Source organism: Mobula birostris, chromosome 4 (assembly GCF_030028105.1).
Source record: "Mobula birostris isolate sMobBir1 chromosome 4, sMobBir1.hap1, whole genome shotgun sequence".
Taxonomy (NCBI): Eukaryota; Metazoa; Chordata; class Chondrichthyes; order Myliobatiformes; family Myliobatidae; genus Mobula; species Mobula birostris.
The window spans coordinates 3,200,101-3,225,102 of NC_092373.1; the positions used below are offsets into that span (position 1 = coordinate 3,200,101).

General features: G+C 45.1%; 1 protein-coding gene across 1 annotated transcript in view; it reads right to left on the reverse strand.

Moving 5' to 3' along the window:
• ccdc50a (coiled-coil domain containing 50a) overlaps window positions 1–25,002 on the reverse strand; it is a 148,923-nt gene that overhangs the window by 94,365 nt on the left and 29,556 nt on the right. Inside the window, exons 2-3 of the mRNA XM_072254863.1 lie at window positions 21,721–21,783; window positions 9,632–9,761 (exon numbers count right to left, since the gene is read on the reverse strand). Of these exons, the coding sequence (XP_072110964.1) occupies window positions 9,632–9,761; window positions 21,721–21,783 (193 nt within the window). The remainder of the gene's footprint in view (window positions 1–9,631; window positions 9,762–21,720; window positions 21,784–25,002) is intronic.

The window sequence follows — 25,002 nt, forward strand, 5'->3', positions numbered from 1 at the left end:
TCTATCACCTTCCAACTTCTTTTCTCTCTCTTCACCCTTCCTTTCCGATCCTGAGGTAGGATCTTGACTCTAAACATCTACTGTTTATTCATAGAACATAGAATAGTACAGCACAGTACAGGCCCTTCGGCCCACAATGTTGTGCCAACCCTCAAACCCTGCCTCCCATATAAACCCCCACCTTAAATCCCTCCATATACCTGTCTAGTAGTCTCTTAAACTTCACTAGTGTATCTGCCTCCACCACTGACTCAGGCAGTGAATTCCACGTACCAACCACTCTCTGAGTAAAAAACCTTCCTCTAATATCCCCCTTGAACTTCCCACCCCTTACCTTAAAGCCATGTCCTCTTGTATTGAGCAGAGGTGCCCTGGGGAAGAGGCACTGGCTATCCACTCTATCTATTCCTCTTATTATCTTGTACACCTCTATCATGTCTCCTCTCATCCTCCTTCTCTCCAAAGAGTAAAGCCCTAGCTCCCTTAATCTCTGATAATACATACTCTCTAAACCAGGCAGCATCCTGGTAGATCTCCTCTGTACCCTTTCCAATGCTTCCACATTCTTCCTATAGTGAAGCGACCAGAACTGGACACAGTACTCCAAGTGTGGCCTAACCAGAGTTTTATAGAGCTGCATCATTACATCACGACTCTTAAACTCTATCCCTCGACTTATGAAAGCTAACACCCCATAAGCTTTCTTAACTACCCTATCGACCTGTGAGGCAACTTTCAGGGATCTGTGGACATGTACCCCGAGCTCCCTCTGCTCCTCCACACTACCAAGTATCCTGCCATTTACTTTGTACTCTGCCTTGGAGTTTGTCCTTCCAAAGTGTACCACCTCACACTTCTCTGGGTTGAACTCCATCTGCCACTTCTCAGCCCACTTCTGCATCCTATCAATGTCTCTCTGCAATCTTTGACAATCCTCTACACTATCTACAACATCACCAACCTTTATGTCATCTGCAAATTTGCTAACCCACCCTTCTACCCCGACATCCAGGTCGTTAATAAAAATCATGAAAAGTAGAGGTCCCAGAACAGATCCTTGTGGGACACCACTAGTCACAACCCTCCAATCTGAATGTACTCCCTCCACCACCACCCTCTGCCTTCTGCAGGCAAGCCAATTCTGAATCCACCTGGCCAAACTTCTCTGGATCCCATGCCTTCTGACTTTCTGAATAAGTCTACCCTGTGGAATCTTGTCAAATGCCTTACTAAAATCCATATAGATCACATCCACTGCACTACCCTCATCTATATGCCTGGTCACCTCTTCGAAGAACTCTATCAGGCTTGTTAGACACGATCTGCCCTTCACAAAGCCATGCTGACTGTCCCTGATCAGACCATGATTCTCTAAATGCCCAGAGATCCTATCTCTAAGAATCTTTTCCAACAGCTTTCCCACCACAGACGTAAGGCTCACTGGTCTATAATTACCCAGACTATCCCTACTACCTTTTTTGAACAAGGGGACAATAGTCGCCTCCCTCCAATCCTCCGGTACCATTCTCGTGGACAATGAGGACATAAAGATCCTAGCCAGAGGCTCAGCAATCTCTTCCCTCGCCTCGTGGATCAGTTCCACAAATGCTGCCTGACCTGGTGACATTTTGTGTCTGTTGCTCTGGATTTCCAGTATCTGCAGAATTTCTTGCGTATATGAAAAGAGATTTATATTCAGAAGACTGAGAGGAGAGTCTCATAGAAAAAATACAAAGGGTACTGAACAGATTAAATGCAGAAAAGATGTTCCTGATGGCTGAAAACTGAGGCACACTGGTCAGCTTAAGGAAAGGGCAACCCATTTAAACTAAGATCACCTGCTAAATATTAAAAGGCCTAGATTGAATGGACATGCAGAGGATGTTTCCAATAGTGGGGCAGCCCAGCACCTGAGGGGATAGCCTTATTATAGAGGGACACCCCTTTAGAACAGAGGTGAAGAGGAATTTCTTTAGCCAGAGGGTAGGGAATCTGTAAAATTCATTGACACCAACACCTGTGGAGGCCAAATCATTCGACATATTTAAAGCAGAGGTTGATAGGTTCTTGATTAGTAAGGGCGTCAATGGTTATGGAGGGAAGGCAGTTGAGATAGATAATAAATCAGTTGTGATGGAATGGTGGAGCAGACTTGACGAGTCAAGTGACCTAATTCTACTCCAATGCCTTATGGTCACACAGAGTTTTTCACCACAGAGAGCAGTGTGCCAAAGTACACTGGCTTCTGCCAAAGTACAGGCAGAAGCTGAAACAAGAGGCGGCCATAGCTAAAACCATCCACTGTTGGTCTGACCATGCTGCAGGACTGCTTTGATGACGTCGACTGGAATGTCTTCCATGATGAGGATGTCTCTGAGTTCACGGATGGGGTCACGAGTTTCATCCGGAAGTGCATCGAGGATGTTGTCCCTCAAAAATCGGTCAGGCTCTATCCAAACCAGAAATCCTGGAACAACTGTTCTGTGTGAGCAGCACTTACTGCGTGACACACAGCTTACGTTGCTGTGATCAGTAGGAGCTCAAGAAATGCAGCTATGACCTGCACAAAGTCATCAAGGCAGTGAAACAACAAATCAGGCACAACTTTCCATCCATAACACACGCAGCTTATGGCAAGGTCTGCACACCATCATAGACTTCAAAAGCTAAATGCAGTGGAGTTTCCAACATTGCTGCCTCTCTCCCAGATGAGCTAAATCTTTTTTTACGCTTGATTTGATGTTGCCAACACTGAGCCCCTGAGGAGACCTGCAGCTTGGACATCTCTGAGGCCGAAGTACGCAGGTGTTTCCAGTGAGTGGACAGTCTCAAGGCTGCAGGACCGGATGGCATCCCAGGACGGGTACTCAGAGTGTGCGCAGCACAGCTGGCAGGTGTGTTTATAGACACTTTTAACCTCTCTCTCTCCCAGGGTAGAGCGCCCTCCTGCTTCAAAACATCCACCATTGTTCTGGTACCTAAAACGACCAAGGTAACATGTCTGAGCGACTGGCGTCCTGTCACACACCTCAATAATAAGCAAATGCTTTGAGGGGCTAGTCAAGAGCTACATCTGCAGCGCGCTACTACCCACACTGGATACCCTAAATTCACCTACCGACACAACCAATCGACAGATGATGCAATACCCACAGCTTTACACACATCCTTACACATTTGGAGAAGAAGGATGCTTATGTGAGAATGCTGTTCTTGGAATATAGTCCAGATTTCAACACCATAATTACCTCCAGGCTTCACAAGAAGCTCACAGACCTCGGCCTTCACCCTGCCTTGTGTAGCTGGATCCTGGACTTCCTGTCAGATCCAGCAGGTGGTAAGAGTGGGCTCCGTCACTTCTGCTCCTCGGACCCTCAACACAGGTGCCTTTCAGTGTTCTGGACTCTTTGTATACCCATGACTGTGGGGTGTACGGGCTGTCAGGGAGGGATAGCATCTCTGGTGGGGGAACAGGTTGCGTTCTTTTCAAGGCGGTTAGTCCACCTTTGGTCCCCACCCGGCACTCAGCTCTTGATGGGGTGAAGGGGTAGGTAAATAGGGGTATAGACTAAGAACAATGATTAATTAATGATCAATCACCTTGTGGGCACCTTAGCTTACTGTTTTGGTCAGTCAAAAAGAAGCTTTACAAAGCAACCAGTGACGTACTAGTCATTGTTCTCTAAAGATAGGCAAAGGCTCAAATAAGGAACTATCTGATCTTGCAGAAGCAGCTCAAGGTATAGTTAAATATGGGAAGTATAGTGTAGGGGCTAGAATGTCCTGGAGAAAAGGGGAAGGGTCCGAATGAGGAACTGATGGGCTAGCTTTGGCTTAAAATAATTATAACTAACTGACCAATGATTATCTTACATCTAATTGTATCTTAGCATCTGATTGAAATGATTCTAATATTATCTAAACTTGATAATTGAGATTTCCTGCTACCTGATCAATGTTATAAATTGTGGAGAATTGTGTAATTCAGGGGCAGTGTCTGGACTGGCTCCTTTAGGAGATCAGTCTGTAACTTCCCCCACAGCATGCTATGAGTAAAGAATAAAGGTTTGAAAAAAGAATTAAGTATGTTAGTGTATTTGTGGTACTTTTGTTGTTGCATCGGTCGGTCCAGTACGACAATTTGGCGAGCCAGCCAGGAGTCCAAGACGAGGGTCTCGTGAGACGGTGTCAGCGGTCGACTCAGTGGCTGTGACGTGAGACAGGTGGGCCCACAAGGTAAGATTTACCTTGACCTCTCTCACTAATTGCCCACCTTGACGATCTCCTCGTCTGGTGGGTAATCCTCTGACGGACTCCTTTCGAAACCTGAGCTGAGGATCGTCCGAGTACCACAGGTTAAAAGAGGGGTTAGAGTCCCCGACGAGCATAAGGTAAGGTAAGGGGTTAGAGTCCCCGACGAGGTATAAGGTAAGGTAAGGGGTTAGAGTCCCCGACGAGGTATAAGGTAAGGTAAGGTAAGGTAAGGGGTTAGAGTCCCCGACGAGGTATAAGGTAAGGTAAGGTAAGGGGTTAGAGTCCCCGACGAGGTATAAGGTAAGGTAAGGAGTTAGAGTCTCCGAAGTATTGAAAATATTAAAGCCTGCTGGTGCTAACAAATTGGGCAGCGGATCATTAGTAGTGATCTATTACATTTTCTTTGAGTGTGTTACAGCAAATTGGTCAGCGGGTTAGTGGCAGTAACCTATTACATTTTGGAGCTGGTAACCATTCTAATTGGCGTGGGGGGCCGGGGCGTGTAGCGCAGTAAATTGACCAGCTCAGGGCAGAGCAGACGTTTGGCCAAACACAGGGGAAGTGGCTCTCCTCTGCAATCTATCCGGATGCTGTAAACACGTTTTGGGGTATACTTGTGACAATTTGCCTGTCTCAGCACCCTGCCTTAGGCCGGTTGTTAAGAGGAGAAATCCCCCACGCGAAGGTCAGGACCCTGAAGTGGGAGTGAGAAATGGAGGCGGCTGACCCACCCGATTAGGGAGCATGGGGCAAACATAAGATAAATCTGTAAATAACACACCATTGTTTAAACCACGTAAAGATGACCCAGAGAGAGAGAGGGAATGATTACCGAAGGTTATCAGTATAAGAAACTGGGGTGTGAAATTTGGCCTCTGGGTGGGACCTAGGATTTAGATAGATGTCTAAAGGCAGAAGAAGCAATTTGGAAGCATAACACCAGATAAAAATGGAAGGTTTTAATGTCCAATTGGAGAAAAACGGCTGAAGAATTAAATAACAGATCTAAGCAAAGTAGTTGGGAGCATAACGCACGTCGCAGAGGGATTACTATATGTGACAATCAAGGAAATTCAAAACCGTGGGAGATATTAAAAGGACTGTGTGAGGATCACGATAAGAATAAGGAAAAACAGGATAGGGAAAAAAAGAGATAGGGGGGCTAAGGATAGATGGAAGGATAATGATGAAGCCGGCAAAAGTAAAACTGAGGTACCTCTTGACTTGTCTGGACTGCCCCTGCCCTTTAATGAAAGTGAGACTGAGGAGGAGGAGGTATGGCACATTCCCGTTGCCCGCATTCGACCCCAACCCACGGCACTGCCAACTCCACATAACATTACTGCTGCCCAACCCCAGGCACCTCCAAATACACCATCCCCAAACTCAATAGCCTCCTGAACCAGGGGACAACTTCGGCGAAGGGGGAGTAATAGGCGCCAGACTAGGAGGCAACGAAACCTTTTGGTGGGAGATGGCCCCCTGATAGACCCTGAGACGGATACTGATTATGACTCCAGTATTGAAAATGATGATTCTGAAGACCCGAGACCCAGAGGGATTGGGATCCCAGGGCAATTTCCCAAGACGACCGTTCCCAACAGACTCTAGGGTAGGACAGCCAAACCAGGTGGCTACAATGCAGGTTTATACTCCTTGGAAGCCCCAGGAAATGTGTATGATCATGAATTAGGCCCCGAACAGGAAAAATGATCCCGAGGGATTTATCGATTATATGGTTGGTACAATCTAAATGTTTCAGGCGACTCCCCAGGATCTTTTTAGCTTGTGCTGCATGGCCCTTACAACCAGTGAACAGGAGAAATGGACAGAAGCTATAGGGGATCATGCCAATTGGGAGTCCTTTTCCACCGCAATCCCACTCGCAGACCAGGTGAATAAAATAAAGAAGGCTTTGCAGCACCCCGTAGACATCGCTAAGGTCCTTGAGTGCCGCCCAAAGGCGGGAGAAGAAGGCTGCGATTTTTGGGAACGCTTCTGCTCCCTTTATGCAACCTACACTGGAGATGCCACCTATAATGCCAGCAATACTTCGCCCCAGTTTAATTCGATGATATTGCAGTGCCTCCCCGAGGATGTGTCCAAGGTTATTAGAACTGATATGGACTGGCCCGATAGGAATAAGCAGGCCATGAAAAGGGCAGGTGAGCATTTTTGGAGTCAGGCAGGAATTCCAAGCCAATCAGAGTAAAGCATGAAATTGTGCAGCCTATACATCCGGTGGTCCCTACAATTTTAAGCAACATTCCACCGGACTCCCAAGTTTTTACTATAGTAGATCTGCAGCATGCGTTTTTTTTTTGCAATACCCCTTGCTCCTGAGTCACAGTACCTTTTTGCATTTACCTTTCAAGACCAGCAGTACACTTGGACTAGGTTACCCCAAGGGTTTGTGCACTCCCTCACCATTTTCTCACAGATATTGCATAGGCAGCTTAGATATTTAATTTCCCGGGGGCTTGACGATAATACTGTACATAGATGACCACCTACTGGCTAGCCCGTCAGAAGCCTCAAACATGCAGGACACCAATACGCTTCTGAATGCTCTGTATTCATGGGGATACGTGATCCCGCCCCAGAAGGTAAAGAGAACCCAAAGGCAAGTGAGATTTCTGGGAACCCTTTTGAGTGCAACCGAAAGGCAGCTCACCCTAGAAAGGGGACCCCAATCCTTGCGACCCCCCGCCATCTACGCCGAAAGCCAAGCGTGCTTTCCTTGGCCTGGTAAACTTTTGCAGACAGTGGATTCCCAATGTTGCTCTGTATACAAAACATTGGAGCCCTCTGGCTTCCAGTTCGCTTACGGGGCCCCTAGAGCTAACTGAGCAACAGAGAGAGGCTTTTGAGGAATTAAAGAAATCCCTCTCGAGAGCGCCTGCTCTCGGCCGCCCACTCTACGACTGTCCGTTCCAGCTTTTTGTGAATGTTTTAGGTGGCTGCACCACTGCAGTGCTCACTCTGACTCATGGGGATGGGTGCAGGCCTTTTGCCTATTATTCCACTAAGTTAGACCTCGTAGCGCAGGGGTTCCACCCCACTCGCAGATGCTCCCGGCCATTTACTCCCCAGTTAAGGCTGCGTCCAACACTCTCACCTGTGGCTCCCCGTAGCTGTTTGCATGCGACAGCGGTCACACCCCGGGCAACGGCTTTAACAAGCCGGCTAAACCAGGTAAGGTAGCCAATGGGTCTCAAACCATCGGTGAGATAGGGAGTTGCCTATCCCAGCATGTGAAGACAGACTCTGGCAGATTGAGCGGACGAGACCAATGTAAGGTCCAATGGTCAAGAAGGTGGTCTCTGCAAGCGTCGTGGAACGTGTAGAGCAGGACAAGACACAGAAGACATCCTGGTCATCCACTGCACCTAGTCCCATCTCCAGCCGTCTCGACTCTGTCTTGCCACTGAATCCAGACAGGAATTGGGAAGAGAGAGTGAGGCTGACGCTGCACAACTCTCCCTCACTTAAATCCAAATCATGCGCTAGTCTCGACACCATCAATGGTGTCGAGGTCTTCATCAACGACGACGATGGACGAACATCTACCCATGACTGTGTTGCCACCCACTGCTCCGATCTGCTAGTTAAATTTGCTGACAACACTACACTGATTGGCCTTTAGGTTTCCCCCGCCATCCGAAGGTAGAGCGTTCCTATGAAACGGTTCGTAAGCCAGAAGGTCGTAAAGCGAAGAAGCAATTACCATTTATTTATATGGGAAAAATTTGTGAGCGTTCGCAGACACAAAAATAACCTACCAAATCATGCCAAATAACACATAAAACCTAAAATAACAGTAACATATAGTAAAAGCAGGAATGATATGATAAATACACAGCTTATATAAAGTAGAAATACTTCTCTACAATCATTGCCTGCACTGTTTTCCGTAGCAAAAATCTCACGCTAGCGCTCTCGGTAAAAACACAGCACAAGCGCTCTCCAGTAACCTTTAAGCTATGAAGCTGCCAAATCATACCAAATAACACATATAAATACACAGCCTATATAAAGTAGAAATAATGTATGTACGGTGTAGAATCACTTACCGGAATTGGGAAGGCAGCGCCGAGCACACTGATAATGGTGTGTTAGGCTGAGTCGGAGGTTGGGGTGGTGCAGTGGTCCCCACCCTCCAGGCCGCCGACCGATACCGATCCGCGAAGCATACAGGGGTACAGCGGTGGCCAGGACGCACCTAGCATATCTTTAAGAAAAAAGCCGAAATAAACAAGCTAATTAATTAGGTGCCGCCCGGCACGTAATTGTCAGCCCAGATCAGAGGCGACACAATCGGCAATCGCCTCTGATCTGGGCCGACATTTACATGCCGGGTGGCACCTAATTAATTAGCTTGTTTATTTCGGCTTTTTTATGTTCACTATCCTGTTGTATATACTATTTATTATAAATTACTATAAATTGCACATTGTTGTAACGTAAACATTTTTACTCCTCGTATATGAAGGATGTAACTAATAAAGTCAATTCAATTCAATTTATTTGGAACTAAATCAATAAACAGGGCTCTGGGAGTACAGGTCATAATTCATTGAAAGTGGTGTCATAGGTAGATAGGATCATTAAGAAAGCTTCTGGCACATTGGCCTTCATAAATCAAAATACAGAGTACAGGAGTTGGAATGTTATGTTGAAGTTGTATAGCATGCTGGATTACTGTGTGCAGTTCTGGTCACCCACCTACAGGAAAGATACAAATAAGATTGAAAGAGAAATTTACAAGGATGTTGGCAGGACTGGAGAATCCCAGTTATAAGGAAAGTTTGAATTGGTTAAGATTTTATTCCCTAGGACAAAGAAGAATGAGGGGAGATTTGACAGAGATATTTAAAATCATGAGGATGTACAGACAGAGTAAATGCAACCAGGCTCTTTTCTTCAAAGGTTGGGTCAGACTAGAAGTAGAGGTCATGAGTTAATGGTAAAATGTGAAATGTATGAGGGAGAAATGTTTCCACTCAGATGGTGGTGAGAGTGTGGAACGAGCTGCCAGTACAAGTGCCATTTCAACATTTAAGAGTAATTTGAATAGGTGCACAGATGGGAAGTGTGTGAAGGTCTATGGTCCAAGTACAGGTGGATGTGTCTAGACAGATTAATAGCTTGGAATGGACTAGATGGGCTGAAGGGGCTGCTTCTGTACCGTAGTGCTCTATGACCCTATAAGAGAAGCAGACGTGCGAGTCCAAGAGGAAGAAAGCTGAAACAGAGTACTCAGTGATCAACCAAGAGGTACTGAATGGTGGAACAGGCTCCAACAGGACTCCTCCCCTGCCCTCCTCCATTTTCCCCATCTTTCTGAGTTTACATGCAGTAGTGTACCAGTGCTTACATCTCTTGCTGTTGTCTCTGAAGCCGAATTTGGGCTTTCTTATTCTCCTCCTCTTGCAGTTTCTTGGCCACTTGCAGGTCATGCTGAACGAGACGGTTTCTCTGCACATTGGATGCCAGGTGATGTTCAACTAGGAAAGTGCACAGAACAGGTTAGGTTTGTATTGTGAACACAAGAGATTCTGCAGATGCTGGAAACCCAGAGCAACACATACAAAAAGATGGAGGAATTCAAGTCAAGTTTATTGTCATTCAACTATATACATGTATATAACCATATAACATATACAGAAACTAGACAATGTCCTTCAAAACAGAGTGAATAGCACAGTACTGTACATAACATATGAAGGCAAGGATAAAATTTACAGATGAATCACACATAAATGACAAACTAAAGTGCATTCAATTTAAACAGTAGAAGGTATGGAACAGATTAACCAGTGATACGTTGAATGCGATGTGGCCGGGAGTTCAGAAGCTTCATGTCCTGGGGAAAGAAACTGTTTCTCACCCTGACTGTTCTTGTTTTTATGCATCGTAGTCTCCTGCCGGATGGTAGAAAATCAAAGAGCAACAGATCAGGCAGCCTCGACAGGATAGTCAACATTTCAGGCCCAACACTCTTCACCAGGACTGGAAAGGAAGGGGGAAGCTGGCAGGATAATAAAGTTGGGGGAGGGGCTGGAAGATGACGAGTGAAGACAGTAAGTGGGAAAAATAAAGGGCTGGAGAAAAAGGAATCTGATAAGAAAGGATAGTGAACCATAAGAGAAAGGGAAGGAGGAGGGGCACCAGGGGGAGGTGACAGGCAGGTGAGGAAAAGAGATAAGATGCCAAAGTGCGAATTGAAGAGGGAAGGAAAAAATTACCCCAACTTGGAGACAATGAAGTTTGTGCTATCTGGTTGGAGGCTACCTTGACGTAATATGAGGTGTTGCCCCTCCATCCTGAGAGTGGCCTCACTGTGGCGAAGAGGCAGCCGTTGACCAAAAGAGGTTTGTATTGTGCCCTGTTCACCACATAGTGATGATTCAGCATTCTGCACATTTTACAGTAATATATGTAATTTGACAGTAACATACTGGATAGGTTCCGGAGCACTTGTTGCCTTGCTCCTGAAACGGCTTCACTCACCTCAGCGCTGTGGGCTCACTTTCAGGGACTCTGCAGCTCATATGCTCAGTATTATTTGTTGGAATTTTTTATTATTTTCACTACTTGGCCTCTTTTGCACAGTGGATGTTTGTCGAAACAGCGCAGTAACGGGTCCTACAATCCCAGTGAGTCTGTGTCACCCAATTGTACCCATCTGACCAATTAATCTTCTAATCCAGAATCATAATCAGGTTTATTATCACTGGCATGTGTTGTGAAATTTGTTAACTTGGTAGCAGCAGTTCAATGCAATACATAATGTAGAAGAAAAAAATAACAATAAATAAATACCAGTATATGTACATTGAATAGATTAAAAATTGTGCAAAAACAAAAGTAATATATATTAAAAAAGTGAAATAGTGTTCAAGGGTTCAATGTCCATTTAGGAATTGGATGGCAGAGGGGAAGAAGCTGTTCCCGAATCACTGAGTGTGTGTCTTCAGGCTTCTGTACCTCCTGCCTGATGGTAACAATGAGAATGTTCTATGAGCCTGTGGTGGCCAGTGCGATCATGTTTGCTGTTGTGTGCTGGGGCAGCAGGCTGAGGGTAGCAGACACCAACAGAATCAACAAACTCATCCGTAAGGCCAGTGATGTTGTGGGGATGGAACTGGACTCTCTGACGGTGGTGTCTGAAAAGAGGATGCTGTCCAAGTTGCATGCCATCTTGGACAATGTCTCCCATCCACTACAGAATGTACTGGGTGGGCACAGGAGTACATTCAGCCAGAGACTCATTCCACCGAGATGCAACACAGAGCGTCATAGGAAGTCATTCCTGCCTGTGGCCATCAAACTTTACAACTCCTCCCTTGGAGGGTCAGACACCCTGAGCCAATAGGCTGGTCCTGGACTTATTTCCTGGCATAATTTACATATTACTATTAATTATTTATGGTTTTATTACTATTTAAATATTTATGGTGCAACTGTAACGAAAACCAATTTCCCCCGAGATCAATAAAGTATGACTATGACTATGAAAAGGGCATGCCCTGGGTGCTGGAGGTCTTTAATAATGGACGCTGCCATTCTGAGACACCACTCCTTGAAGATGTTCTGGGCACTTTGTAGGCTAATACCCAAGAGGAAGCCGACTACATTTACAACCCTCTGCAGCTTTTTTCGGTCCTGTGCAGTAGCCACCCCACCCCTGGTACCAGACAGTGATGCAGCCTGTCAGAATGTTCTCCACGGTACATCTAGAGAAATTTTTGAGTGTTTTTGTTGACATACCAAATCTCTTCAAACTCCTAATGAAGTATGGTTGCTGTCTTGCCTTCTTTATAGTTGCACTGATATGTCAAGACCAGGTTAGATCCTCAGAGATCTTGACACCCAAAAACTTGAAGCTGCTCACTCTCTCCACTTCTGATCCCTCTATGAGGATTGGTATGTGTTCCTTCATCTTACCCTTCCTGAAGTCCATAGTCAGCTCTTTCATCTTACTGATGTTGAGTGCCAGGTTGTTACTGTGACATCACACCACTAGCTGGTATATCTGGCTCCCGTACACCCTCTCACCTCCATCTGAGATTCTACTAACAATGGTTGTATCATCAGCAAATTTATAGATGGTATTTGAGCTATGCCTAACCACACAGTCATGTGTATATAGAGAGTAGAGCAGTGGGCTAAGCACACACCCCCAAGGTGCGCCAACATTGATCGTCAGCGAGGAGGATATGTTATCACCAATCCGCACAGACTATGGTCTTCCGGTTAGGAAGTTGAGGATCCAATAGCAGAGGGAGGTACAGAGGCCCAGGTTCTTTAACTTCTTAATCAGGATTGTGGGAATCAAGGTATTAAATGCTGAGCTATACAGCATCCTGACATAGGTGTTGTCCAGGTGGTCTAAGGCCGTATGAAGAGCCATTGAAATTGCGCCCACTGTTGACCCATTGTGGTGATACGCAAATTGCAGTGGGTCCAGGTCCTTGCTGAGGCAGGAGATCTGTGTGGCTTTGGACTGTTGGGAGGGAACTGGAGCACCCGGAGGAAACCCACGAAGTCACAGTGAGAATGTAACAACTTCTTACAGACAGTAGTGGGAAATGAATCCCAGTCGCTGGCGTTGTAATAATGTTATGCTAACCATTACACTACCGTGCCATGTGTATATGCTTTTTTTGTGGACTCGATTGTATTTCTTTGTTTTCCTATGGGTGCCTACGAGAAAATGAATCTCATTTTTGTAGGGTGGAGGGAGATGTAATCTTGATAGCTGTGGGAGTCCGCAGGGTCAATTACTTGTCAGAAATCTATCCTCTGTGATGGAGGAAAAGAGAAAAGTCAGTGTGAAACTGAGTGCTGAGTGACATTGGACAAGAAAGGTAACACAGTTTATTTGAGTTGTACTTGCACTCACCATCAGAAAGACCAAGGAATTCATTGTGGATTTCAGGAAGGGGAAGTTGAGGGAAAACACACCCGTCTTTATCGAGGAATCAGCATACTGAAGTTACAAAGAAGGCATGGCACTGGCAACATTTCATTAGGACTTTGAGGAGACTTGACATGTCACCAAAGATTCATATGTTTTTTTTACAGATGTACCATGGAGAGCATTCTAACTGGTTGCATATCCATCTGGTATGGAGGGTCCACTGTACAGGATCTAAACAAGCTGCAGAAAGTTGTAAACTCGGCAAGCTCACCATGGGCACCAGCATCTGCAGCATCAAGGACACCTTCAAAAGCTGATGACTAGAAAAGGCAGCATCCATCATTAAGATACCTCCATCAACCACGACATGCCATCTTCTCATTACTACCATTAGTATGTGTAAACGTGTATGTATGTGTGTATATCTGTGTGTATAGATATATATACACACTTTTCAATCTTATTTAACTCTGTCCCAACTTTTGTTGAGTGTGTTGTACCATCAAATTCTAAATTTGTGTAGGTTTACAAAATACAATTAAGTTGGTCAGTAAAACTACTGAAAATCTTTTCTTTGTACTTTTGTCAGTTAAATAAAGGTTCAAGTGAATTAACATATCACAGATTTTTGTTTTTACTGCATTTTGGAAAATATCCCAACTTTTCTGGAAATGGGGTTTGTATATATAATATACACACACACACACACATACATACATACACGCCTTATTGTAATTTATAGTTTTTTATTATTATGTATTGCAATGTACTACTGCCACAAAACAACAAATCTCAGAACGTATACCAGTGATCCTGATCCTGATCCTGCCAGTATCAGGGCAGAAAGCAAAACCAATGCAGTCATCAAAGTACTAAGAAAAAGAATGAGAGAACGGCATCCTGAGTAGAAATGAAACAAGGATTGTCCCACAAAACCCCGGCCATTGCTTAGGCCACACGGGTTCCCATAACAGAATCTTTGATTTAGAGGAAATGAGAAAGGAGAAGTTGTTTCCGACGAGAATGAATTCTGCCAGACAAATTAGGACGGTGGTGGAGGGGCACTGGCTTGGCTGAGGTTCAAGGAGAAGTGAAAGGCTTCAAGCCATCCTGGTGGGGGATACAGATACAAGAGAACCATAAGACATAAGAGCAGAATTAAGCCATTCAGCCCTTCGCGATTACTCCACCATTCCATCATAGCTGATTTATTAGCCCTCTCAATCCCATTCTCCTGCCTTCCCCTCATAACCTCTTGAAACCTTGAATAATCAAGAATCTATCAACCTCCGCTTTAAATAAGACTTGGGCTCCATAGCCAACCGTGGCAATGAATTCCACAAATTCACCACACTCTGGCTAAAGAAATTCCTCCTCATCTGTTCTAAAAGGATGTCCCTCTATTCTGAAACTGCATCCTCTGGTCCTAGGCTTACCCATTATAGGCAACATCTTCTCCACATCCTCTCTATCTAGGCCTTCCACCATTCCATAGGTTTCAATGAGATCGCCCCTCATTCTTCGAAACTCCAGTCAGTACAGGCCCAGAGCCATCAACCACTCCTCATATGTTAACAGTTCATTTCTGGAATCCCCTGGTGAACCTCCTCTGGACCCTCTCCAGCGCTGGCACATCTTTTTCTTGGATAAGGGGCCCAAAACTGCTCACAATACTTCCAGTATTGTCTGGCCAATACCTTATAAACCTCAGCATTACATACAAGAGAAAATCTGCAGATGCTGGAAATCTGAGCAACACACACAAAATGCTGGAGGGACTCAACAGGCCAGACAGCACCTATGGATAAGTATATAGTCGATGTTTCGGGCCAAAACCCTTCAACAGGACTGGAGAAAAAATAATGAGGAGTAGATTTAAAAGGTGGGGAAGGAGGGGGAGTGAGGGGCAGAAACACAAGTTGATAGGTGAAACTGGGAGGGGGAGGGGTAAAGAGCTAGAAAGTTGATTGGTGAAAGAGACATAAGGTCAAGGAAAGGGGGTGGGTGGTGGGTGGTGGGGGTGGGGTTGAAGGCATTACCGGAAGTTTGAGAGATCAATGTTCATGCCAACAGGCTGAAGGCTGCCCAAAGATGTTGTAACTCCAACCTCATCAACACGGCAGTGGAGGAGGCCATGGATGGACATATTGGAATGGGAATGGGAAGTGGAATTCAAATGGGTAGTCACTGGGATATCCCGCTTTTTCTGGCAGACGGAGCGTAGGATCTCACCAGGAGCACCAAATATAGTACAGGACCCCAACAGACTCACAGGTGAAGTGTCGCCTCACCTGGAAGGACTGTTTAGGGCCCTGAATGGTAGTGATTTCTCAAACCTGGTAATGCCCCCAACTCTCCCCTTCACCATTTCCCCATCCCCTTTTCCCTCTCTCACCTCATCTCCTTGCCCACCCAGCACCTCCCTCTGGTGCTCCTCCTACTATTTCCTCTTTCCATGGCCTTCTGTCTTTCACCAACTTCCCAACTCTTTACTTCACCCCTCTCCCTCCAACTTTCACCTATCACCTTGTGTTTCTCTCTTTCCTTCCCCCACTTGTAAAATCTACTTACTATTTTTTCTCCAGTCCTGCTGAAGACTTTCGGCCTAAAACGTCAACTGTACTTTTTTTCCATAGATGCTGCCTGGCCTGCTGAGTTCCTCCAGCATTTTGCATGTGTTCCTCAGCATCACATCCATGCTTTGTATTCTATTCATCTTGAATGAATGTTAACATTGCATTTACCTTCCTTACCACTGACTAAATCTGCAAGTTAACCTTTAGGGAATCCTGCATGGGACCTTCCAAGTCCCTCTCTACCCCTGACTTTTGAATTTGCTCAACTACAGTTAAAATGAGCCAGTTGGCACTAAATCAAGCACAAGAGATTCTGTAGGTGCTGGAAATCCAAATCAACAGACACATAATGCTGGAGGAACTCAGCAGGTGAGGCAGCATCTATGGAGAGGAATAAAGAGTCAACGGTTCGGGTCAAAACCCTTCATCACGACACAGTAAGCAGTAACAGACTTGGAAAGTTGGCGCAGCATGATAGCGTACTGGTTACTACAATGCTTTATAGCACCAGCAAGGTTTACAGGATTATAAAAGCCACAGACAGAGCAGACAGGCTTTTTTGAGGATGTGACTAAACACATTGATGAAGGTAGAGCAGTAGATGTAGTGTATTTCGATTTCAGCAAGGCATTTGACAAGGTACCGCATGCAAGGCTTATTGAGAAAGTAAGGAGGCATGGGATCCAAGGGGACATTGTTTTGAGAATCCAGAACTGGCTTGGCCAAAGAAGGCAAAGAGTGGTTGTAGACGGGTCATATTCTGCATGGAGGCCAGTGACCAGTGGTGTGCCTCAGGGATCCGATCTGGGACTCCTACTCTTCGTGATTTTTATAAATGACCTGGATGAAGAAGTGGAAGGACGGGTTAGTAAATTTGCTGATGACACAAAGGTTGGAGGTGTTGTAGATAGTGTGGAGGGCTGTCAGAGGTTACAACAGGACATTGATAGGATGCAAATCTGGGCTGAGAAGTGGCAGATGGAGTTCAACCCAGATAAGTGTGAGGTGCTTCATTTCGGTAGGTCAAATATGATGGCAGAATATAGTATTAATGGTAAGACTCTTGGCAGTGTGGAGGATCAGAGGGATCTTGGGGTCCGAGTCCATAGGACACTCAAAGCTGCTGCGCAGGTTTACTCTGTGGTTAAGAAAGCATATTCTGCATTGGCCTTCATCAATCGTAGGATTGAATTTAGGAGCCAAGAGGTAATGTTGCAGCTATATAGGACCCTGGTCAGACCCCACTTGGAGTACTGTGCTCAGTTCTGGTCACATCACTACAGGAAGGATGTGGAAACCATAGAAAGGGTGCAGAGGAGATTTACAAGGACATGAGGCATTGATCGTGTGGATAGTCAGAGGCTTTTTCCCAGGGCTGAAATGGCTAACACGAGAGGGCACAGTTTTAAGGTGCTTGGAATTAAGTACGGAGGAGATGTCAGGGGTAAGTTTTTTCTTTCTTTACACAGGAAGTGTTGAGTGTGTGGAATGGGCTGCCAACAACGGTGGTGGAGGTGGATATGATAGGGTCTTTTAAGAGATTCCTGGACAGGTACATGGAGCTCAGAAAAACAGAGGGCTGTGGGTAACCCTCTGTAATTTCTAAGGTAAGGATATGTTGGGCACAGCTTTGTGGGCCGAAGGGCCTGCATTGTGCTGTAGGATTGTATGCTTCTAACACCAACCTTTGTGTGCTCTGCAAAGCTACTACTCCATCCTTCCAGGTCCTCAACCAAGTCATTTGTAAAAATCACAAAGAATAGAGGTCCCAAACTCCGCCATGAAAGGTTGCAAAAAGAGGTGGGTAAAGCATGGGCAAGCAACCACATCCTGTAAAAACCTAGAGCTACAGAAATGCAACAAAAGCTCCAAATACCTCACCCCTGGGAGAGGGACGATCTTCACCTAGGAGACGCATGAAGTTGTGAGGTGAAATCAGAAGGAACAGAGCTAATCAACCTTCCATTGGCCAGGACAGAGGCCTCTGGCAAGCTGCTGTTGGCAGCCTGTGCTCCAGTAGGGGTGATGGCAGGAAAGGGCCCAAGAGGGGTCCCAGAACAGATCCCTATAGAACACCATGTCACCAACCTCCAGGCAGAATACACTCCATCTGTCACCACCCTCTGTCTTCAGTGGGCAAGCTACTTCTAAAATTGGACCACAAACAAGAGAAAATCTGCAGTTGCTGGAAATCTGAGCAACACACACAAAATGCTGGAGGAACTCAGCAGGTCAGGCAGCATCTATGGAAAAGAGTATGGTCGACGTTTCAGGCCAAAGCCCTTCAGCAGCATTTATCAGTTTTCGATGATTGCACAAATAGATGCACAGCTAACAGCCTTTGACTAAAATAGATCACAGCTGCTCGGTATTTTAACTTCAACTGTTCACCTGGGTCTCAATACTCTTGCCTTGTATAAATATCAATTTCAGGCTTTCATATTTTCAAATAACTCTCCCCCCTCCTGTTTCACTTCCAATAGTTTCCTTGACACTTTAAAACTGCCAAACGGTTACAGCAGTTCACGGAGTTCATAATATGTTTAACAAATTCAAGATTTAAAATAGTTTAATGTCACTTCTAGTACACAAGTGTAAAGGAGATCAAAACTCCGGATCCGATGCAGCACAAAAAAACACAATAATAATAAAAAGCCTAATAAATATAAACAGACAAGATAGCTTATGTACATTACATCCAGAAAGTGACACTAGACACAGGAGTGTCTGTACGTAGGGTGACTCTGAAAGGAAATGATAAAGTGGTGATGGTTGGGTGTGTGGAAGGTGGGTTAAAGGGTGGAGGTGTTGATCAACTGTACTGTTTGGGGGAAGTAACTGCTTTTTAGTCTGGTGGTCCTGGCGTGGATGCTACGTGGCCTCCTCCCTGATGGGAGTGGGACAATTAATCATGAGCATTACTGGCCCTTTTCTGTATACACATCCTTGATGGCAGGTAGGGTGGTGTTGGTGATGTGGTGGACAGTTTCAACTACCCATTGTATAGCTTTCCTGTCTGCCACAGTGCAGTTTCTGCACCATGCAGTGATGCAGCTTGTTAGGAGCTCTCCACTGCATATCTGTAGAATGACGTGAGTACAAATGTTCAAGCTAAGTTGTCATTCAACCACGCATGAATACCCATGAATATAGCCAAACAAAACAGCATTACTTTGGGGCAAGGTGCAAAACAGAGCACCACAGTCATATACAGCACATATAAGATATCAGTAAGATAAAGTCAAACACAAAAAACGTAACAGCCCAAGTCCCTGAGTCCATGAATGTTGCAGTAGTCTGCAGTCGAACACAATACAGCTTATTTTCTGCTGAGCAAAGACTCCAGCATGTACTCTGCACCCACACTGCCTCCTGCAGTCCGGTGATGATGCACACCGACTCCAATGCCTCCCTCCTGGGGGGGGGGGGGGGGGGTGCTGCAAACAGGTGACATCACAGCTTGAGGAATGGTCCTTGCGATGACCAAGGCCATGCAGCTCCCCCACCTCCACCCTGTTGTTCACCAATAAACCAACGAATTGGACTTGCAGCGTTCCAAACCATCAATGCCCAACAGGGTCTTGCAATCACAGCAAAACCGACTAAGACTCGCCGGTAGACTGCACATTCCTTCTGCACCGACGCATCTCAGACGCAGGCAGCATCACTGTCTGCACCTAGTCCAGCTCTGCCAACAAGCAACTTGCTGGTGGTGTAGACCTTCAGGATTTTAACTTCTTAACATCCAGTAGGGTCTTGCGAACATAAACAAAAGTTTTAAAAAACAATAACACATTTAGTTGAATCTGTAGAAGCCACTGCATCTGAGTGTGCTGCCATCTTACAAATGTATTCTCCAGCTCACTTCAGCCTCCTCAAAAAGTAGAGGTGTTGATGAACTTAAATTGGTAAATTAGACTGAAGCTAGTGATCTCCACAGCTGGCAGGCAGACCCCTTTATAATTCAAGAGAACTGGGGGGGGGGGGGAGAGAGAGAAGAGAAGACAGAAAGGGAGGGGGAGGAGGGGAGAGGGGAGGGGGGAGAGGGGGTGGGGGGGAAAGGGGGAAGGGGAGAGGGGGAGAGGGGGAGAGGGGGAGAGGGGGAGAGGGGGAGAGGGGGGAGGGGGGAGGGGGGAGGGGGGAGGGGGGAGGGGGAGGGGGGAGGGGGGAGGGGGGAGGGGGGAGGGGGGAGGGGGAGGGGAGGGGGGAGGGGGGAGGGGGGAGGGGGGAGGAAATATATTTGGGGGTCACATCAAGTTGAGTGTTGAATGAGAGATCTGTTGAACGTGGAAGGTGAGGATGGTGAAAACCTTCAGGATACAAAGTGAGGTCGGAGGGGTGAAATCAAAATGAGATTGATTATCACTAACATATTTACTAGGTACACCTGCTCATTAATGTAAATATCTAATCACGAGGCAGCAACTCAATAGATAATAGATGCAGACATGGTCAAGAAGTTCAGTTTTTGTTCAGATCAAACATCAGAAAAGGGAAAAAGTGTGATCTAAGTGATCACATTATTGTGATCACTTACAGTAATCACATAGTCTGGGCCTCTATGTGCCTTAAGTTCCTCACCAACCTTGTTAGCTTATAGTTGTCGAAGTGATGTAATCTTGTTTTGGGTCCATTCCATTAGGTAGAATGATTGTGGAATGATTGTTGGTGCCAGGTGAAGTGGTTTGAGTATCTCAGAAACTGCTAATCTGAATTTTCACACACAACGGTCTCTAGAGTTTACAGATACGTTGTGTAAAACGAAAAAGAGCATTCAGTGAGCAGCAGTTCTGTGGGTGTAAATGCCTTGATAATGATAGAGGAGAATGGCCAGACTGGTTCCAGCAGACAAGGGAACAGTACTCTACTATCCACACATTACAATAGTGGTGTGCAAAACAGCATCTCCACACCATAGGTAAAACAACCCAAGTCTGTCCAACCTCTTGTTAGGCACGTGCCCTCTCATCCAGGCAGTATCCTGATCAACCTCTTTTGCCCCCTCTCCAAAGCCTCAACATCTTTCCTATAATAGGGTGAACAGAACTGTACACTATACTCCCGAAGTGGCCTAATTAGTTTTATAAAGCAGCACCATAACTTTCTGACTTATGAACTCAAAGCCTCAACACACAAAGGCAAGCCAGATACCTCCTTAACCACCCTATCAACCTGTGTAGACACTTTCAGGGAGCTATGAACCTGGACCCCCAAGATCTCTCTGCTCATTACATACTGTACTTCTATTTAAACTTTGTTTTTTTTTGGTAAATAAAAACATCTCACAACGGAAATGATAACTACCTAATGGAATGGACCCAAAACAAGATTACATCACTTCGACAATTACAAGCTAACAAGGTTGGTGAGGAACTTAAGGCACATACAGGCCCAGACTATGTAAACACTGTACACTTTCTTCCTTAACACAAGAGATTCTGCAGATGCTGCAAGTCGAAAGTAACACATAAAATGCTGGTGGAACTCGGCAGGTCAGGCAGCATCTATGCAGAGGAATAAAGAGTCAATGTTTCAAGCTGAGACCCTTCATCAGGAGTGGAAAGGAAGGGAGCAGAAGCCAGAATAAAAAAGTGGGGGCATGTGGGGGTGGGGGGGGGGAAGGACTACAGTCTGTCAAATTATAAGTGAAACCAGTTGAAGGGGAAGATAGGTAGATAGGAGTGAAATTTAGGAGGAAGCAAATACCCGAAATACAAGAGATTCTTCAGATGCTGGAAATTTTGAGCAAGACATACAAAAAGCAGGAGGAACTTTGCAGATCAGGCAGCATCAACAGAGGGAAATAAACAGTCCAAGTCTGGGCTGAGATCCTTCATCAGGACTACTTTCAGAACATTCTGATAGCATGTTTTTTTTTGATCTCCAGACTTATTTTTGTACACAGACGGTTCAGCTTTGCATGTGTTTTGTAACACTGTGATAACGTATGTTTCTGGTACTTACTCTCCTGCTCCTGGAGATTGTGTGCCAAACTGTGATCCTCACGAACTGCAAACTGACGGCACACTGCAAGAGAAACAAAATGGTTAAACTCCAAACCCCACACACTTATAACCTTGAGTGATGATGGACATTTTTTAAAACCACCTACAAACTAAGATTCTTGAGATAATACGACATAGGAGGCAAAATGTCAGACTGAGTTTAATCCGGCCAAATGTGAAGTGCTGCCCCTTGGTAGGTCAAATGTGAGGACACTCTTAAGAGTGTTGATACAGAGGAATTTGAGGACCATTAGACATCGGAGAATTTGGCCACTGAATTCATTGAGTTTGCTCTGCCATTCCATCATGGTGGATTTATTATCCCCCTCAACCCCATTTTCCTACATTCTCCTTGTAATGTTTTGACACCCTGAGTAATCAAGTACTAATCAACCCCTGCTTTAAACATACTCACAGACATCTGTCGCAATGAATCCTACAGATTCACCATCCTCTGACTAAAGAAATATTTCCTCATCTCCATCACCCTGCTTCAATCCTTAGCGCCACTGAGGTTGACCAAGACTAGAACTAAAGGTCATGGGTAACGCATGAAAGGTGAGTTAGTTACGGAGAATCTGATGGGGAACCTCTTCACTCAGAGGCTGGTGCAAGTGTGGAAGTGAAAGTGAAGCCAGTGAAAGTGGTGGATGCCGGTTTGATTTCAACAAAGTTAGTGAAAAATTTCACTCCCCTGAAATTTCAATTCCACTGAACTGTTTCCACAACCTATAGACTCTCTTCAAGGATTCTTCATCTCATGTCCTCAATATTTATTGCTTATTTAGTTATTAGTATTATTTTCTTTTTGTATTTACACAGTTTGTTGCCTTTTGCATATTGGTTGTTTGCCTGTCCTGTAGTGTGCAGTTCTTAATTTATGCTATTATGTGTCTTTGTACTTACTGTGAATACCCTCAAGAAAATATATATGGTGACATATATGTACTTTGATAATACATTTATTTTGAACACAATCTAAGGTTTGTGCTGGGAGCAGCCCACAAATGTCACAGTGCTTTTAATGCCGACAACTCTGCAACCCTGACTCATGCGTCTTTGAAACGTGGGAGGAAACAGGAGCATCCAGAGGAAAGTACGTGGTGATAAGGTGAGTCCAAAGGTTGTGAGAACAGTTCAGTGCTGGGGTGAGCCAAGTTACCCCTTCGGGTTCAAGATCCTGATGGTTGAGGGGAAATATCTGTTCCCGATCCCAATGGTGCAAGTCCTGATGCATTGAAGCAAACAACACAAAGTTAATATTTAACCTTAAACTCTAACCTTTAATCCTTAATCATTTTTCTAACCAGTTGACTGTTTCACCTACCTTCTCCATTCAAAGATAAGGGTTATTTGTCACATCTATATCAAAGTATACAGCAAAATGCGTCATTTACTTCAAATCATATCAGTGAGGATTGTACAGCAGGTGGAGATACGTCTCAACCAAAGGAGGTGTAAGGTGTTCCTTTCCTCCACCAGCCTGCAGGTCACCCTTGGTCAAGGTGTAGCACCTGCAGAGCCCCCCCTCCACCACATCAGAGTGACGTGAGGTTGTGGATGGTCATATCACAAGTCCTACTTATGTGACCACAGGCACCAGGCAGGCGACCTCTGAAGAATATTGATAATGGTTGGGGTCACCTGTCTTGTAAAGACACTGCCCCGAAGTGGCAATGGCAAACTACTTCCGTAGAATTTGCCGAAAACAATCATGGAAAGACCATGACCGCCCACCTCGTATGACACAGCACATCACGATGATGATGATGATGAAGATGATTGTTAGATACTTGGGTTAAGGCCAAAGGAAAAATGGCTGGAGTGCTCAGCACTTTAGTGCAAGGGTATTTATTAGGTATGTCAAAAATCAAACTTACAAAAATTAGTGAAAATAGTGAAAAGATAACTGCCAATATTTGTAAAAATATATCTACCAGGGAGCATTATGATAGTTGCATACTACTTGTCCAGGCAGTTGCCCCTCCCCCTCTCTCTCCCACTGACAGCAGAGAGCTCATTTAAACCGACACTAGGACAATACATCTGTGTGCCGCTTAACGTCCACTCGGACAACGTCCGATCGCATATACGTCCGTAGTCCCGATCGGAGAACGTGACGTAGCGGACGTAACCAATCTCGTGTATCGCGCGTCTCTTGAGTGTAGTAGCGTTATCTCGCTGTTTAATTTTTTTTCGAAAATATTACCGTAACGTGCATCATGGCTTCCAAACGCAGCAAAACCATTCCTAGTGATAGCAGCAGCAAGAGGCAAAGGAAAAGTACTGATTTGGAAGTGAAACAAAAGGTTATTAAACAATATGAAGGTGGAAAACCAGTGAATGCTATTGCTCAGGATTTAGGCATGTCGCACTCGACAATCACGACGGTCCTGATTGGCTTTACTGAAAGCTACAAGACTCATGAAAATGCGAGAGGGACCTATATCGGCTATGGAGAAATTGTTAATGACATGGATTTAGTCAATACAGGTACACTACAGGTTTGCTAAGTATATAATATGGTGTTCGCACAACGTCCAAATCACATAATGTCCGATTTCACAGAACGTATTGTGGACGTTAAGCAACACATACCTGTACCATATTTAATTCCCAACAGAGCTTCATTAAGACTACCCATGAATTAGAATACAATGCACCCCACAATGTAGTTACAATCATATTACAAAATAAACAGAGGAATCTACCTTAAATACAGTATACAATCAACATATACACATTTACACACCCCAGCACTAAAGAAATAGAATATTCCACCGTGTATGGTGGGAAAAGCACCACAAAGCCAAACCCTTTAGGACCCATTAATGGTATAAACTAGGGGAATACATTGAATTGCACTCACTCAGCACAACAACAGCAAAATAACAAAGCAATGTTTGCGTGTGCGCACTAATGCGCATGTGCAAGGGGTGCGCTTACAGAGCTCTCCCAGTCACAATGATGAGGATGGTGCTAGGCAGCCTGCAAGTGTCACCATGTTTCTGGCATGCCCACAGATTACTAACCCTAACCCTTATGTACATGTTCTCACTGACAATCTGATAACAAGAGCGTGACTCTACCTATAAATCTGATTTTTAAAAATTGAGAGAATTCTGGATATCAGCAGATAGCTTTACTTGGATAAAATGTTTTATCTGGTTTGATAGGTGGTTAAGAAGGCATACGATGTGTTGTTCTTCATTAGTTTGGGGTGGGGGGGGGAGCGTTGAGC